Genomic DNA, 17,421 nt, shown 5'->3' with positions numbered 1-17,421 from the left:
ACACATTACCTAGGCATTCGATAGATTGCCAAATGAGAAATCGGCAAAGTATAAAATACATCTCCGATTCGTTTCAAATATCACTTGGCAAGGCTCGTGACTTTTGACTAATAACAAAAATGATTTTTTTACTGTGCTACATGGAAATGGAGGAATTTAATGAAATTTACATAGAAAAATTTAATAAAATATAATTCAAAATGTCATTCAAGCCTGCCATGTTGCAACAAGAAGGTTAATTTAATATTTTTTATATGAAAATTTTGTTTCCCTTAATAAGAAAGGCTTAAATTTTGTTTTGCATAACTTTTCAATTTTCTTTCCACATTTTGAATAAATGTTTTGGTATTTTTTCACTCTTGGTATTTTTTCAGAATAACATTTTTATTTTTGAGAAATGCATGTTACTGTGAATGACCGAAATCGGTAGTTTTACACTTATTCGATATTTTAATACTTACTGACGATAGATTAGAAGAAACATCAGTGTAGGGTATACTGGGCAAATGTATACCGAGTAGTGGCACTTGAACTTAAAAAAACATCAGTGTAGGGTATACCGGGCAATGGCACTTAACTAGAACTAGTAAGACTGGACCTTTGGTAAATGTCCGAAATATATACTAGGTCTAGTTAAGTGCCATTGCCCGGTATACCCTACACTGATGTTTTTTTTATGGATTAGTGCAACTGCCCGGTATACCCTACACTGATGTTTTTTTAAGATCAGGTGCCATTGCCCGGTATACCCTACACTGGTGTTTTTTTTAAGGTTAAGGATCATTGCCCGGTTTACATTTGCCCGATACTCCAAACACTAATGTTTCTTCTAATCTATCGTCAGTAAGTATTAAAATAACGAATAAATGTAATTATATCCACGAATAAATGAATACAATATCGGATGTAATAAATATTTCGGATATTCACCAAAGCGACTATGTGATTATCAACATTCACCGGTGAAAGTCAACAATCACCTATTTCGCTCATTCACAATAACATGCACATCATTTACATAATAACCTCATCAGGACGTTTATTTCATACTTTGCCTAAATAGCATCCAGCATTGTATAGAATGCCTAGGTATTCTATACAATGCCTAGGCTAAGTATGTAATACTTCACTCATTTCATACTTCGCCTAAAAACATCAGGCATTCTATACAATGCCTAGTCATTCTATACAATGCCTGCGTTTGATACTTTGCCGGTAACATATATATTAAAATAAATATTTCTTAAATGATTATATAAAACTTACTTTAGTTACAGAATCATTAACATTCATTGCAGGTACTGTCAACTTCCCAGATTTTGATAACTGATAGAGACGATGTACACCAGTAACACTTTCTTCAACAATACCTTTAATTCCACGGAACATGGCTGGGTATTTTTTTAACATTAAGTGTGTGGCGTCACCTCCATCGTCTAAAATCTACATACAACAATCGAAACATTAATAAATATTCGAAAATAGAAATGATGTCACATATTCTCCAAATAAAATTAATAACAAAATAAGAAAAGATTTATAAATATTTTTCGCTAGTAAAATCCAAATTTGAAATACATGTATAGCTAATTTTCAAATTCAGAATAAAGAAAACTTTTGAAATTAAAGTTCAACTGTATGATTGATAACAATTTATGATATAGTATTCAAGTTAGAAAAAGGCCAGGATAGCCTGGTTAATAGGGCGTTGGGGCAAATGTCCGAGAGATTGGGAGTTTGATCTCTGCCAGCTGAAGAAATGGGGAGTGCACAAAATAGTGGCTGCTGCACGATAAATCTGTCAGGGTCATCAAGTCCTCCAAGTTGCCATAACAAATAAATACCTCTGGGGTTATTGATCGGTGATCTGGTTCAGATCAAAATTACGATGTGTGAATCGATGGATGATATGTGAATATGCCCTGGGTATATGAAATTCGACGTGATGTACGTATGTTGTCTTTGGATCATCCTCAGGGTTGTTTCCCAGACAGTCACCAATAGCTAAATCTAGTGCGACGTAAATAAAAGTATCGTACTGTAAAAGTTAGAAAAAGTGAACTTGCAAAAGTGTACGTTTTTTTGCACATATTGCTATATGTAAACATTTTTCTCTGAGCATAATCATTAGACATCATAAAAATATCCAACCAAAACTTATAAAATTCTGCTGAAGAAACAGTGTTGTTTTCATAAAAAATAAGTAAATAAATAAATTTGAGATTTAAAAATATTTAACAGTACAACTGTATTATAACTAGTCTTTTAATAAAGCAATTTTCCCCAACATTAATAAGTTCACTAGAACTACATTTGTTAATATGTTTTCCATCAAAGCTTTAAAATCAAGTTAAATTATTAAATTGTATTAGTGTACTTGGACATTAACAACATATACCAAAATCTGATAATCAATAACTTTTTAATCAATATTTCACAACTCTTGAATACACACCGGCTGTCCCAATCATTAAGATACAAAAAAAAATTTCATGTACGAAAAATTTTATTTTATTTAAGAAATAAACTGGTACGTATAGGCACCATTCACTAAATCAATGAACAAACCATTTAGTTGAATGCTTGTTCTTTTTATGAAAATTTTTTTAATTTATTTTTTATTTACTGAATTGCAACTTTAATCCATCATAAAAATGTATGATAAATCTCAAAAAGAATAATTATACATATTTTCAAAAAATTTCATTAGTCAATAACCGTTTGAAGTTAATAAGCTAGAGCAGTTTAAAAATTTCTCAGCAGAAAGCGTTTACTCTAATTGAATTACCAATATTTCATAGATGTTTTCGAACCCTTGACAATGGCAGAAAAATAAAATTTGTGAAAAATATTTGTCACAGTGTTGATAAAAAAAATATTAATTCAAATGGTGTGTTTGTGCACCTTTGGTCGAAATGAGTTAAAGCATAAATTTATCAACCACTCTAATTTTTTGTAAAGTTCTGCAGAACATTTCTAAAATAGGAATGTATAACAAATGAAGTTATTAAAAAATATAGTAAATTTTTTCTATGCAAAATTAAAAGAGATGTCATAATACCATATTTGGCTGCCAATTATCAGCATATATGCACTTATCTATGCACCACCAGAAGTCCTCTTCGCTCTCTCCTCTCCATGCATATACTGGAACACCTATACAACATCAGATTACACAGTTTAGTTAGGTGCTAGTTAAAACAATCCTTTTAATTGTAGTGAGTATTGAAACATTTATGAATATTATAGATAGGGTTCCAATCAGCAATAAAAATTTACTGGTTCAATAAGACCATCAAGGTATACATTTAGTGGCCCAAAAACTTAATAATAGATTTTTTCTCAAGTGTGTCAATAATAACTTTACAATTACAGAATTACTGTTATGGTACACATCAAAAATTATTAATTGCTACCTATAACAACTTAAAACCAATTAAGTTCATTACTCCATAATAACTGAAGATTGGTTTTCATTAAAATTAAGTGAAAGAAAGCTAAAATGATATTAGTAAATACATTCAACATAGAGATTAAAATGAGGGAACCAAATAAATAAGTCAGGAAAACAGAGAAAATAAAAATCTAATAATTATAAATATTTAAACAAATTCAATTCTGAAAGAGCGCAAAATATTTTGTCAGTATATATGAATTCAAAGCAAAACACAACATGTAAAGTTGAAATTTCGACATTTAAATTAAAACTTTTTTGTACCAGACTTATTTTATTTGAATAATATTCATAAAACAATAAAATAAGTGGAACAATTTTTTTTAATGGATTGAATTCGATGCAAAAAGCTATTTTGTAAATTCCAAACATTTCTTCAAGGTGACAAATTCATCGCCCGTGTATATAATTTTAGCCACATTTGACGAACATTAGGTAGCAACTGTCACCATTACGGCATAAATTCTCATTATAGAATTTATATAAACTTATACCTGAATGTTAAAAAAACTACAAGACCCTGACATTGTCTTAGAGACCAAAAAATAAAAGTTTCAAAAATTGGTTACATTTTTTTCAATATTAATAATAAATTTTTCCAATATCAGAAATAATTAAAAAAATGAGCAAATCATTTATTAGCTAAAAGAATTACAATTTATTCAATTAAATTAAGCAAAAATTAAAAACTACGAGAAAAAAAATTAGAAAATCTGAAGCTTCATTGTTTAGAATTAAATTACTTTTTCTCCTTAATATTTAAAACTTGATTACATAGTTAAGTTTTAAACATATGAAAAAACTATTGAGAATTAAACAGCCAAAAGTGACAAAATGTGCCATGAATTTTTTCCCTAAAATAGCACTAATCATTCAACTACCTGCTCTAACATAAGACAGCAAAATGTCTAGGTCAGTTTTTGGTATAAAATACTAGTTTAAAATTCCATTTTTAATCTTAAATTAACTTTTTCTTTATTGGAATGTTCTATTTCCTTATTTTGAGCTATTAGATAAGAACTCAGCATACTCAGAAGTAAAGTATAAAGGAAAAAAAAAACTGACAACTAAAACTTTTTATTTCATGTCTATTGAAAATAAATTTATAAAATAATATAAAAGTTTAATAAAATGAGTTATTTGAAATAATGGAAATAATGTTAAATATATTCAGATAATAATTGCCTTTTAAAACCATTTGACATAATTACGCAATAAATCTTTCATATCTAAATCATTGGTTGATTTTAAATGTACAGTACAAAAAAAAAAAAAAAAAAAAAAAAAAGAGAGAGAGAGAGAGAGAGAATCACTATGAACAATTTTTAATCTAATGATTGGATTTTCAAGCACAAGGACTATTAATTATGCTTAAGGAATTATCAAGATATGGCAAAAAGCACAAAAAGATAACATCAAATTTTAGAACTGCTCTCCTGACCAAACAATTGGGACCATATTTCCCAAATTGAGAATACCTGTCTTATTTGGAAAGTAAGGAATCCAAACCTATCAGGAAAAGGGTAAGTTTACTCAGAGAGAAAGTACATTTTTGTGTCTGATTTCGTAACTTAAAATATTGTCTGCAATTAATTAACATTTTTGAGGTTACTCCCTTGAACCTTTGAATCTAAATATGTGAATACTTGATCATTTGATCAAGAGTTATTCTGTGCGATTTTTTTTTCTGCACTGTAGATTTATCATTACTGATTCATAAAAAAACTACTTACTATACCTTTTTCTATTAAATAGCATTAATACTTCACAGTTAACATATTTTTGCTTGTTTACTTAGTATATATCTTACACATCATGATGTCTAAAATACATGGCCAAACGTGGACTTTTTTCAAGACCAGAAAACAGTAAATTCAAAAATATAGAATAACTCTAATCAACCTTTCAGAATTTTTTCTATTTTTTTTAAAAATATATTTAAACTTTAATTTAATGTATTGAAATTAATTAAAACTAACTAACCAGATTCGGCAACAGCAGCAGCAACTTCATTCTGAAACAAAAATGAATAATTAAACTACAATGTGAATACAATGAATAAAAATATTAAAATCATATTTTTTTTACAACTAACAACCTAGCTTTAAAATTAGAAAGAAAAGAGTATAGATACATGAATTCTGATTTTAGAACTTTCTGATTTTAATCATTAACATGAAAAAGTTAACATAGATATATGAGATAAAAACAAATTATTTTCCAATATATATATATATTTTTCATTTATAGGGTTAATATAATTTAAATTGTTTTTACACAAATATGAAATAAGAATTTTTTTTTTTTATAACTACAAATGTGACCAAATATCAATCACATTTAGAATGCATAAAATTTTATTCTTTTCCAGCTACAATTACCTACAGCAACTATTGTATTAACTATGACCATCCAACTATCAAGTTTTAAAAGTGTGCAAATACTTAATCACAGAAGAACCATCTTTATATATAGACAATTTGAACATAAAAAAATAAATCAATACTTTTCAAAGTAAGTTAAAAAATTCCCTATAAGTATGTGCTAGAGCTTTCAGATACACAATAGGGAATAATTTTTGAAGTTTTAATAGGGAACAATTTTTAAAGTTTATGAGTTGCATTATAAAATGATTATCAAAACTTAAGTTATTTATGACACAACTTATTATGAAACTGTTTTACAGTCATACATTTTTAATACAGAATCGTTTAACACTTTTTAAACCATTCAATTTTACTTAAATTTTGAATACCGTAGGTAATAAGAAAATTTCATTAATAAAATAAACCAAATTTTTCTCATGCATGTTTTAACACTTTTAAAACAAAAATTGTTTTAAAAAATTATCAAATCCTCAATGATGGAACACAAGTACAGTCCACAAAAAAAAAAAGATATCACCCTGAATAACTTTCGTTCTAATGATCCGATTTTCACGAACTAAGTGTCAATCTTAATGGTTCCTGGGGGTGACCTCAAATATGCTAATTAATTAGTGCTAACTATTAATTAAGTTACGAAATCAGACACAAAAACGTACTTTCTCTGAATAAACATATATTTTTTTTTACATATTTGGAATCTAGACACTTGAATTAGGGGGGGTAGACAAAATTTTAAAACAATTGGGTCGTAAATTGGGTTGCAATAAAGGTTTATATATTTGGCGATAGTCCAGAAAACCGCCAAAAAAAGTCGCCTGCGCAAATAAATATTTTAAGATAACCCATTGACTGATTCAAAAGAGAAATGCTTAATTTTACTAGGTTGCTAGGCAACCAATTTCTGACTGTAAAAAAATTGAAATAATGTTTTGTGATTGCTCTGAGAGGTTTAATTAATAGTTAATAGAAAACATCTCGAAGTTTCTAGGCAATAGACAATTTTTAAGTTTATTTATGTCCAAAAAGCAAAAAAAAAAAAAATTATTTTAATCTCCTTTGAAAAGAAAATTTGAATCGATTTATAAGTTTTTAGAATTTAAATACATGAACTTTTTATCTGATATTATTTAGATTATGCTATTTTTGCTATGTTTATTCGAGGATTTCATACTAAAATCAAATTAGCGTAACTTATAATAGCTATATACAAAATTTTAGGGATAGAGATTTTTACAGCTTTAATCGAGTCTTCTAGGCATGAAAGTTTGAAGGAAAAAAAAGTGCTTGAAAAATAAAATGTAGATTGTATAGTAATTCTAATGCACATTCACAAGGTTTTCTATAATTTACGATATTTCTTTTTTCTATAACTCAATGAATTGCTGAATGTTTAGTGGCATTTTAAAAACATTGAAATATGTTATGTTTAAGAATAAGATATTGAAATAATATGTTGCATATTGTATGATTCATTGTTTAAAAAATTGCTTCATTTTGCTAGATATTTACGTTACATGGTTTTCTTTGGATAAATATGATTAGCAAATAGCATCCACATGTTTCGATACATTCTGAAACTTACGTTCGCAAATTCACCATAAAATGTCGCACAGCATATTCTTCAATTACGATAAGCTACATTTACCACCAGATACTGCTACTATGATTATTTTTGTTTTCTTATATATATATATATATATATATATATATATATATATATATATATATATATATATATATATATATATATATATATATATATATATATATATATATATATATGATACTCTCTTTTTAAACAGAGCTCGTAAGGCCCTTAAGATACTGAAATGGGGGCACGAAAACTTAAAAGATTTTTTTTTCCTAATGCCCGCCTGTGTTAACATCCGTCAATTCAGGCATCTACAGGGCGACAGATATCTGTGTGGCCTAAGGATTCCTAACGAGCATCAAACATTCTCAAAATTAAGTGTTCATTCACTGGAAAATTTAGTGTTTATTCAATTTAAGAACTGTTCCTTCACTTGGTTATCTTACTACTTATTATTTAAACCACCAAAAGCTTAAAACAATACTATGTAAGTTATCTAAATTTTTTTTACATAATTTGCATTTAATAACAAATATGTCGACATGCATTTAATAACAAATACGTCATTTAGCTAAAATTACAAATTTTGAAATTTTTATGATTTTTTTTTAAAGACAAGCTAAGCTTAAGTATTCCTTCACTGGTTAGTTTACCCTATAAGATTTTGAGAAATTTGCGATGTTGTGAGTGATGCTTAAAAATGTTGACTACGTATTTTTATTAATATTCATAAAATATATATTCAAGAAATTGATGAATATTTTATTCCAAATTTATTCATTCGTATGTATATTATTGAAATTTTATCAGTTATTGAGAAAAAAAAACTAAAAAAATAAAAAATAATCACATTAAAGAAGCACAATCTGTTGTATAATCATATTCTATCAGAAGCATGCTTTTATAAAACTCCACATTCTCTGAATAAAATGTATTTTATTCAATAAAATGTTTTATTCAAATTTCTTTACTAAATTGCAAATAGAATTTTAGACGACTAAAAAAGAAACATCGTATTTTATAGCTTAAAAAAATAAAAATGAAAAGATAAGCAAACGATTAATAGCGAAAAAAATATGAATGAAATTTTATGCTAAGCGCGCGAAGTCAAGTTCCTCGCAAGTTTATCACATTTTAATATTAATCGCCCCATTTAATCATTTCTTCATTGTCGCCAAATTATTTTGTTAAAAATAATTAATTTTAATTTTTCTCAGCTTCTAATAAATAAAAACAGTTGAAACTTTATATTTTTCAATTGAAAAATATGTAGATTAATATGGTATAAAAAAATTCATACCTTATAATTCAAAAATTTTTCATCCTTAATTTAATTAAATAATAAAAAATAATTAACAATTATTAAAAATTATTTTTTTCGTGAAATTATCTTTGGGTAAATGAGCTTTATGACTGGGTGAAATTTTCTTTGAATTGCTATATTAGTTTATAAAATATGACTAAAAACGTAAAAAGTGAAATTAACATTAAGGGGTACGAACTTTGGATCGCTCTCCTGACCAAACTATGGGGACCATATTTCCCAGATTGCGGCTACCCCCTATATTTTGAAGGTTAAAAATCCAAATATGTAAGAAAAAATGCATGTTTATTCAGAGAAAGTACGTTTTTGTGTCTGATTTCGTAACTTAATTAATAGTTAGCACTAATTAATTAGCATATTTGAGGTCACCCCCAGGAACCATTAAGATTAACACTTAGTTCGTGAAAATCCGATCATTAGAACGAAAGTTATTCAGGGTGATATCTTTTTTTTTTCGCGGACTGTACATTACTACAGTACACCATTTTAGGAAAAAGTGCATTAAAAAAATGCTAAAACAAAATCATGCTAAAAAAATTTTGATTGCATTTTTTAGTGCAATACGCAAATACTAGGCTACTTTTAAAAAGGGCAAATGAAAAAAATATATTATTTACCCTACTCATGTTTAATAAAAGCAAACGTTCCTAATTACTAGAAGTAATTACAGAAAGTTTTAACAGTTTCCACTATAATATAATTAGTAGATGGTCCTTAAATTATAACTATCACATTTTTCCGATTTCTACTAGCATTATTAATTAAAACAAAAAGATCTTCGATCAAAAATTCAAATCTTTCGAATCAAATTTTTAAAAATCCTCATTTGTATTCTTAGAAAATGGCAAGTCTTGAACACACACCGAAATCAGGAACATCAGGACAAAAAAACTAATACTCAGGGCAAAATATTTTTATCAGGAATATCAGGACCAACTGTGAACCCTGTATTAATTTATCTATCAAAGTTTTAAACAAATTTTTAATTGTTGACACTTTAAAATTGTTATGTAAAAAATAATCAAAGTTAAGTACATTTTTCTCGAAACAAACAATAAAGCAAACAAAAATTTTTTAAGTTATTACAGGACACAATTTTACAATGATACCTTAGATTCCAAAAAGAAAAATATTATTATAAAAATAGTATAAAATTAAAAAATTTACTGGCATTGTAATCAATAATAAGAAATTCTGCATGTCCTTAAAGTAATCAATAGTGTTTAAAATTTTCAGTTGCTATTTATTATAACAAACTGATTATCAACGAACTTGGAGCAAAGAGTCACTTTTTCCAAAGTTGAAATTTTTATATTAAACTGTTTCTCCTGTATTCTTGGTAAACAACACTTTACAAATTCTTAGAATTTCAATTAGATAGAAGCACTATATGTAGAAATAAATTGCCTAAGTAGATGGTATCTTCATAATTGTTCTCCTGAATAAAATGGAATAAAGGCTCATCATTATATTGCTCCAAGCTACACAAAAAGAAATGGCGAAAAGTAACAAAGAAATAAAGATGCTGAAAATTAAGGAAAAAAGAAACTTTTTTTTTAGACAAAAAAATTTAAATGAATCAGTAATAAAAAAAAATGTCTGCTTTAAATATTAAGTTTTTTCACTTATTTAATTTAATTTTAAACTTTTTAAATGTAATTTTTAAAAAAAAAAATATCTGGTAAGTATTAGAGACTACAGAAATACTAAAGTATTTCACACCTGAGTTGAATAAATATTGCAAGCTGCCCATCGAACACTGGCTCCTAAAGCAATCAAAGTTTCAATAAGGACCTACAATGGCAAAAGCATAATTTTAGTTCAATCATTTACTTCAACAAAATAGTACACAGAATTAAAAAAAAATATTGTTAATGCCCAAAATATTGCAATGAAAGCAATGCAAGTAGTAGCAAACCTTTCAATAAAAAGTTAGAAGTGATTTACTCACAGCTGTTTGAGCATTGATGTGTGTGCAGCATGTGATTTTGGCTCCTTTTAGTGGTCTGTCTCCCTCAGTGTTAGCTCTTTGCCTCAAAGACATGATACCAGGCATCTCTGAAACATACACAAGTCCATTAATACATTTTTGTCACTAACAATCATTTTTGAAAACAAAAACGTTAAAATTTTTTTTTAAGAAATGAAAAAAATGCATAGTTTTGTAACGCTTAACAGCATTCAGTAAGTCCTATTTAATTCAACTATTTACATATATAAAGCTTCTATTGGTAATCAATAAAATTCATCAAAAACGGCTGAACTAAGTTAAATCTACATTTATAAACTAACAATAAAAAGGGGTTTTATTTATTATTTTACAAAATTAATTCTCTTCCAATCATCGTAATTTTTTTAAAATCAAAGTCAAACTCAAATCTGGAGTATATAAGGTTTGAAATTAAAATAAAAATTCAGAGTTACAATAATTTAAATGCAGAGCAGGCGCTACTTCACTTTAAAATATTTAAATATAAAATGTTCCATTTTTAATGGCTATTTTGAAAATTGTTCTTAATTGAATATAGACAAAGCCATTCGACAATCGAGCATCGCTAATTGGATACCTGCAAGTGACGTACGTCGTCATAGGTAAAACGTAGCATTTGTCGATTCAACAGCCAATGAGGTTTGGCACATAAGTGTAACGTCACTTACAGCTTAGAGGTATCTAATTATATCAGATTTAAATGACATGGTTAGACAATATCATTTCACTTTTTTTCGAGTTGCAAATACCCAATCGTAGAAGTTTCGGAAAATTATTGCATAAAATCATTATGTCTCCACAATGAACTTTGGCTAACAGAGACATAACCATTTAAAGAAAAAATATTGATTTGTAGTTGCATCTATTCGACTTTATTTTTAAGTAGTGATACTATTTTAATACTTTTAGATAAGATAGATAATTTGATATAAAAATATTATTCTAAGGTGAAAAAATACCAATGAAGTGCATTTAAAATGACAATGTATAAATTGTATCAATTAATTACTTTCTTCAAAACACAAGATTTAAAATTGTGACAGATTAATTTATATCAATGAATTATAATTTCATGAGGAACTAGACTATATAATGATACAGTGCAGCCAGTATTCACTAAAATAAAACATAATAAACATAGAGAATAAAACACACAAATTAAATTTCTTATTGTAGGCATATTTATATTGTAACTAAATAAATGATAAAGTATGAATAAACCAGCGATGCATATAAGTAAAGTAGTGAAAAAGAGAGAAAAATAAACTTTTAAAAATATTTAAAAACTAAACAAGACAAAAATCTATTTTAAAAAAAATAATGTAATGTGTTTTTTAGTGGTTTAAATAACTGTCTTTTAAGTGACAAGATAGATTTCTCAAATTTTGTTATTTATTTTTAAAAAATACAATTAAAATAATCTTAATGGGTAATTTAGCTAATATTGCTTAAGAAAACTGACGCACTTATTATCTTTAATTACCATCATCATCATCAATGGTTCGACAGCCCAGGGTGGGCTTGTTCCATACGTCCGGGTTTTTATTTTTATTCATTTATTTAATTATTTTTTTGGAAAAATAATATGATTCAGTAGTTTAGGATTCAAATAGGTGGATACCATAACCACAAGTAAGTTAAAAAATATCAAGGTCAGTTTCGACTGGATTATATCATATCTCAAATGAGCAGAGTGGCGAAGAATAATTCAAGAAGGTGAGCACTATAGTCGGAAATAAATTAAAAATTCAAGGTCGACTGGATTAAATCTAAATTCAGCAGGAGCATTCAGTCTTCACATATTTGTCCCCCCCCCTTTAAATTATAGAGTTTCGTTATGAAAAATTCGCCTTGATCCCCCAATTTAGAGAATATCAATTAATTTCCGACTGAGATTAAAAAATTAAATTATAAGGGCGGTGTTTAGAGAACACTGCATGTTTTAAAATACAGAAACAAAAATTCAATGAAGGGCACCACGGCGTTAGCTTTGCAATTGGGTATAATATGAAAAAAAACACAACTACTTCGATTTAGTAGGAACAACATATGACGCAATGCTAAACGAATGGAATTTAGTTGTTGTTTATTTAGTTATTGTTATTAGTAGTTGTTGTTATTTGTTTTAGTTGTTGTTGTTTATTTAGTTGTATTTAGTTTCAATAACTTTTCTTTATAATGCAATAAAATCTGGCGAGCACCTATTTAAACGATCGAACACTTCGTTTGTTTATTTGTGGCTTGAAGTTAGGCTCGCAGAAAATGCCGTTCATGGGTTAAATTTAGTAGGAACAACACAACCTGTGACGTAGGCTATATTATACCCAATTCTATTAAAGTTTATTTCAGATTTTGAAATATAGCGCTGGTCTGTCACGTGATCAAACGACACAAGCGAATTTAGAAAATACAATCGACAAGACGGAAGAAAAAAAACAAATTATGAGTGAAATGTTATAGCTCTTTTTAGCCAGAATCTCATGAGTAAAGTGAAATCAATTTCATTTCCCTGACGAATACGCAAAATTTCCGAAACGGTTGATTTATCCTCGAGTTGCAAATTTCACGTCGTGCTGCCTCAGCTAATTTCTCGCATCCCCGAAACTTCCCTATCTCAAATATTCGTTTTCACGAATGCATTTGCAATACCGACGATCATGGAGCAGAATCTGACGTGTTTCCAAGATTGATTTGGAAACGAAATGGAGTCGATATATATGAAAACTAAGAAGTGTTATTTTATTTTATGAGAAACACATTTAAGAGTATGCATTTTAAAATCTATATTTCTACAGATTATCTAGTCAGGGGTCTATTTCAAAGAAATTTTAGACCTTTCACAAAATATCTTTTCATAAAAACGGACCATTCACAAAATATTTTATCTTTTAATCGGACCCTTCACAAATTTGTTTATCTTTATTATTGCTTTGTTAATCAATAAACTCTTCTTTGGAAGGAGGGGGGGGGGAGAAAGACAGATGTAAACGAACTAAATTTTGTCCTCGGCAGACGCTTCTTCCTTTATTCGTCCGAAATGAATATTCTGCGTTCAGCAGTATGGGCTAAATACCAAATATTTGTATGTTGCATCGCTAATTTAGTAAATGCAACTGCTGTTTATTTTTTAAAATTTAACTTTTTTAATTATAATTTTACAGTGTTGAGCATAATCTTGTATGTCTTTACAATTTAAAAACTCTTTGAAAAAGATTATTTTGCAATAACGGACCCTATTTGCACAAATTCACAAAAGCGAACCCTGATTGAAAGAATGTGAGTTAACGTTTATTTTATATTCACAAATTACGAATGATTTTTTCAAAATTTTACAAAAACGGACCTTTTACTAAATGTCTAGACTGATCCCTGCTAGTTAATGTGCAGACCAACAAGGGTAATGCGTTAAAATGCCAAAAAAAATTATTCCATTTCTCAAATTACATAGGTAACTACATTAATTTACACATTGCCATATAGGCACTGGTTCAAGTGAAAAAAAAAGATCTTTACCGGAAAAATAGCAACGTTTCTATACGCTTAAATTAATATATAATGGTATTTATTTTTCGCAAAAAAAAAATTTATAAAAATAATAATCAGGTAACTACAATCAGACAATCAATAACTTAAATATTAGAAACAATAATGAATCACTAAAAATTATTTCATTTCCATATAGGCGCTGGTTCAAGTGAAAATAAGATCTTTACCGGAAAAATATCAACGTTTCTGTACGCTTAAATTAATATATAATAGTATTTATTTTGCGCAAAAAGCAAAAAAAAAAAAAAGTCAGCTAACTACATTTAGACAATCAATAACTTAAATGTTAGAAATAAATTGAATCACTTTAAAAATTATAAAACTACGAATCAAACGGTTTAAAATATTATTAGAATTAAATAAATTAACATAATGCCAGCTATTTTGTTATTAACAAAAGAATCAAAGTACTGAATATATATTGAAATGAGACAATTTCTAGCAAAATTTAAAACACAAGCATCTTGAAATGATAATTTTCTTACAAGCTGACGTGATATTTATTAACCAGTGCATTAATTAGTAAGAAATTTCACCTGGTTGTTAATTAATTTGATTCTGTTGTTAATATACGTTATTCTCGTGCGATCTAGAATCAAATGGATAAATCGAATAAAAGTTAACTTGTAATTCTTCCTTTTATTTTTTTATATTAACAAACGCCCATTTGGCTTATATTTCCTAATAAAATTATCTTTAGTAAACACAATAACTGCAACCCAGTAGATAAGCAGTTAGCATTGATTTTATATTTCACGCATTTTGCCGACCGGCCTGTGTAGGGGGCAGGGAACTGTCCTTGCATCAGAAAGGTTCTGGGTTCGAATCCCGGGCAAGGCATGGATGTTCTTTCCTTCTCTGTACTATTGGTCCTCACTGTGGGAGCGACGTTGGCCCACCTAATATAGTGCCCTGAGATAGAGGCCAACAAAATCGCCCTGTAAATGCCTGAATTGACGGATGTTAACACAGGTGGGCATTGGAAAAAAAAAAATATTTCACGCATTTTTAAATGAAATTATCGTTTTAGGAAAGCGGTAATTTTATTTATTTCTTTGCAATAATTAATACACAATTCATTAAATTGAGAAATAATAATAATAATAAAAAAAAAAACGTGGAACCAATCTTCTTTGGTTAACATAAATAGTTTCAATTTCATGAGATGCATATAAAATTTTCTTTGAAAGAGGAATTTCCCTCCAAAAAAGAAAGACCTCTTTCTCTTAAACAGAAATGAATAAAGGTTTCTAAGCTAATTGAATAATAAATTATTAGTGTTAGCAACACAGAAGACAATTTACCCTGTTCAGCAATCTCTATCTCACGTCGTCCAAAAGCACTCTGCTTGATATTCTTGACACAGAAATCTGAGGCACCAGCCGAGTTGACTTGGTGCTTGTCTCGGGGCATTTTACCCTCTTCATCAGAGCTAGTGTCGCAATAAGATGCTGAAAAGACACAAAATAAGAAAACAGTTTAATTCAACGTGGAAGCTGCTAAACATGAAAAGTAAATTACAATAAAAAAAATTAATCATTTAAAAATCGCAGTTTCCCCCCCCCTCTCAAACTACAAAAGGAATATGTTCTTAGAATATTTAAAGTGAATAGAAATAGACTTCAGAGATACCTATGAAAATATTAAAAGCACATAATGAAATTTATATAGATACCAAAAGAATTTTTTTCCCTAAGTATTTTTAATTTTATTTCCTATGAGCTGCACAATCAGTCTTCCCGATGAGCAGACCTAGTGCGTTCTCCAGAATTGGTATCTACTCTTTCAGGACCACCACAATGGGTAAGATACCGTTGGCCATGTTAATTTGGACGTCTAGTTTCTGCCACACTAGATGGCAGCACCGAAACTCTATTTGGATGCTAAAAAGCACTAGGAATTTAATTTTGCCGGAAATCCCAAGAGCCAATAAGGCACTCTAGGGATCTTTCACATGCCGCATAATCATACGACGCGGCCGCTGAGGATTTTCTGCATCCCGAAAATCCGGTGTCTGGGCCGGGGATCGAACCCGCAGACTTGGGCTCAGAAGGCCGACGACAAACCAACTGCGCCTCCCAGCCACATAAAAAGTAAAAATAATAATAAAATAAATAAAAAAAATTGCATAGAAACAATTAAAAGGGTCAGATTATTATTCTTATTGCAGCTCAAAAATGCTCTTCTCACAATAACTTTACAAAAATAGTCTATCGAAATTGGAAGTATGAAGATGGTCTCCAACTGCTTCCACCAAGACTGCAAAATAAATTCAATATTTTCGGTAATTTAAAGGCTTTACGAACGCTCGAGTTTAAAATACGTGGAACCAAAAAGCAAATATACTTAGAAATCCCATCAACATTTGAAAAATTTTCTAGGAAAAGGAGTGCGATGAAATGTTTAATTTAAAATGTTGAAACTTGGCTCCCAGTATTGGATTTGCGAGATCAGTTGCTATAAAGCTAATTTTAGATACGATTCTATTATAACCTTTAATTGGTTCGTAGAATCATCTCAATAGAGGTTCGTTATGGTCTATCTTTTTTTTTAAACGGGTTTTGCAACTACAGTAAAGAATAATTCAAGAATTAGTCCTTTTATATCAATTCCAGCTATTTTTTGAAGGTGGAAATACAAATGAAAACAAAAAATAAATTCTCATTACATTACGCAGGATCAAAAACAATAAATTGTATAAAAATCTCCTTTATATTAAATAGGATTTAAACTTAGTCGCAGGAACGAAAATTTTTTGGTTAACATTATCGCTATTGTTGCACGCAAAACGAAGGTAAACAGCGTTGCCTACTTTACACATACATGCACACTTGATCACATAACTATTTGATGAGTTTCAAAAAAAATAGTACCGCAAAAGAAAACATATGTTATGAAAGAAGGATTAAAAAAAGCACCTACTAACAGACTAATAAAATCAAAATTAGACACTGCAACTGAATAATATGATGTAATTATTATGAAAAGTGAATTTAACAAGCAATACAATTTCAATTATTTTTAAAGTTTAAAAAATTATTTAAAAAATAAAAAGTTTTTATTTTTTATTTTTAGATTAGCTTACAGATATCACTTTTTTCCTTGATATTACTTTTTTTAATATTAATA

General features: G+C 28.4%; 1 protein-coding gene across 9 annotated transcripts in view; it reads right to left on the bottom strand.

Annotated features, from left to right (window-relative positions):
• The window catches only part of LOC107451281 (adenosylhomocysteinase-like 1), a 249,994-nt gene that overhangs the window by 10,370 nt on the left and 222,203 nt on the right, over positions 1 to 17,421 (bottom strand). For 8 of the 9 annotated variants that reach the window (XM_087151579.1, XM_087151578.1, XM_087151583.1 and 5 more), the window contains 6 exons: positions 15,597 to 15,743; positions 10,708 to 10,814; positions 10,479 to 10,550; positions 5,438 to 5,468; positions 3,062 to 3,156; positions 1,267 to 1,443 (listed from right to left, as the gene is read on the bottom strand). In XM_087151579.1, the coding sequence (XP_087007705.1) occupies positions 1,267 to 1,443; positions 3,062 to 3,156; positions 5,438 to 5,468; positions 10,479 to 10,550; positions 10,708 to 10,814; positions 15,597 to 15,743 (629 nt within the window). The remainder of the gene's footprint in view (positions 1 to 1,266; positions 1,444 to 3,061; positions 3,157 to 5,437; positions 5,469 to 10,478; positions 10,551 to 10,707; positions 10,815 to 15,596; positions 15,744 to 17,421) is intronic. The other variant, XM_087151586.1, reaches the window with a different exon arrangement.

Source organism: Parasteatoda tepidariorum, chromosome 9 (assembly GCF_982258835.1).
Source record: "Parasteatoda tepidariorum strain Cologne lab strain chromosome 9, Ptep-v5.0, whole genome shotgun sequence".
Classification (NCBI taxonomy): Eukaryota; Metazoa; Arthropoda; class Arachnida; order Araneae; family Theridiidae; genus Parasteatoda; species Parasteatoda tepidariorum.
Note: the sequence above shows the minus strand (reverse complement) of the source record. Positions and strands in the feature narration are given on the sequence as shown.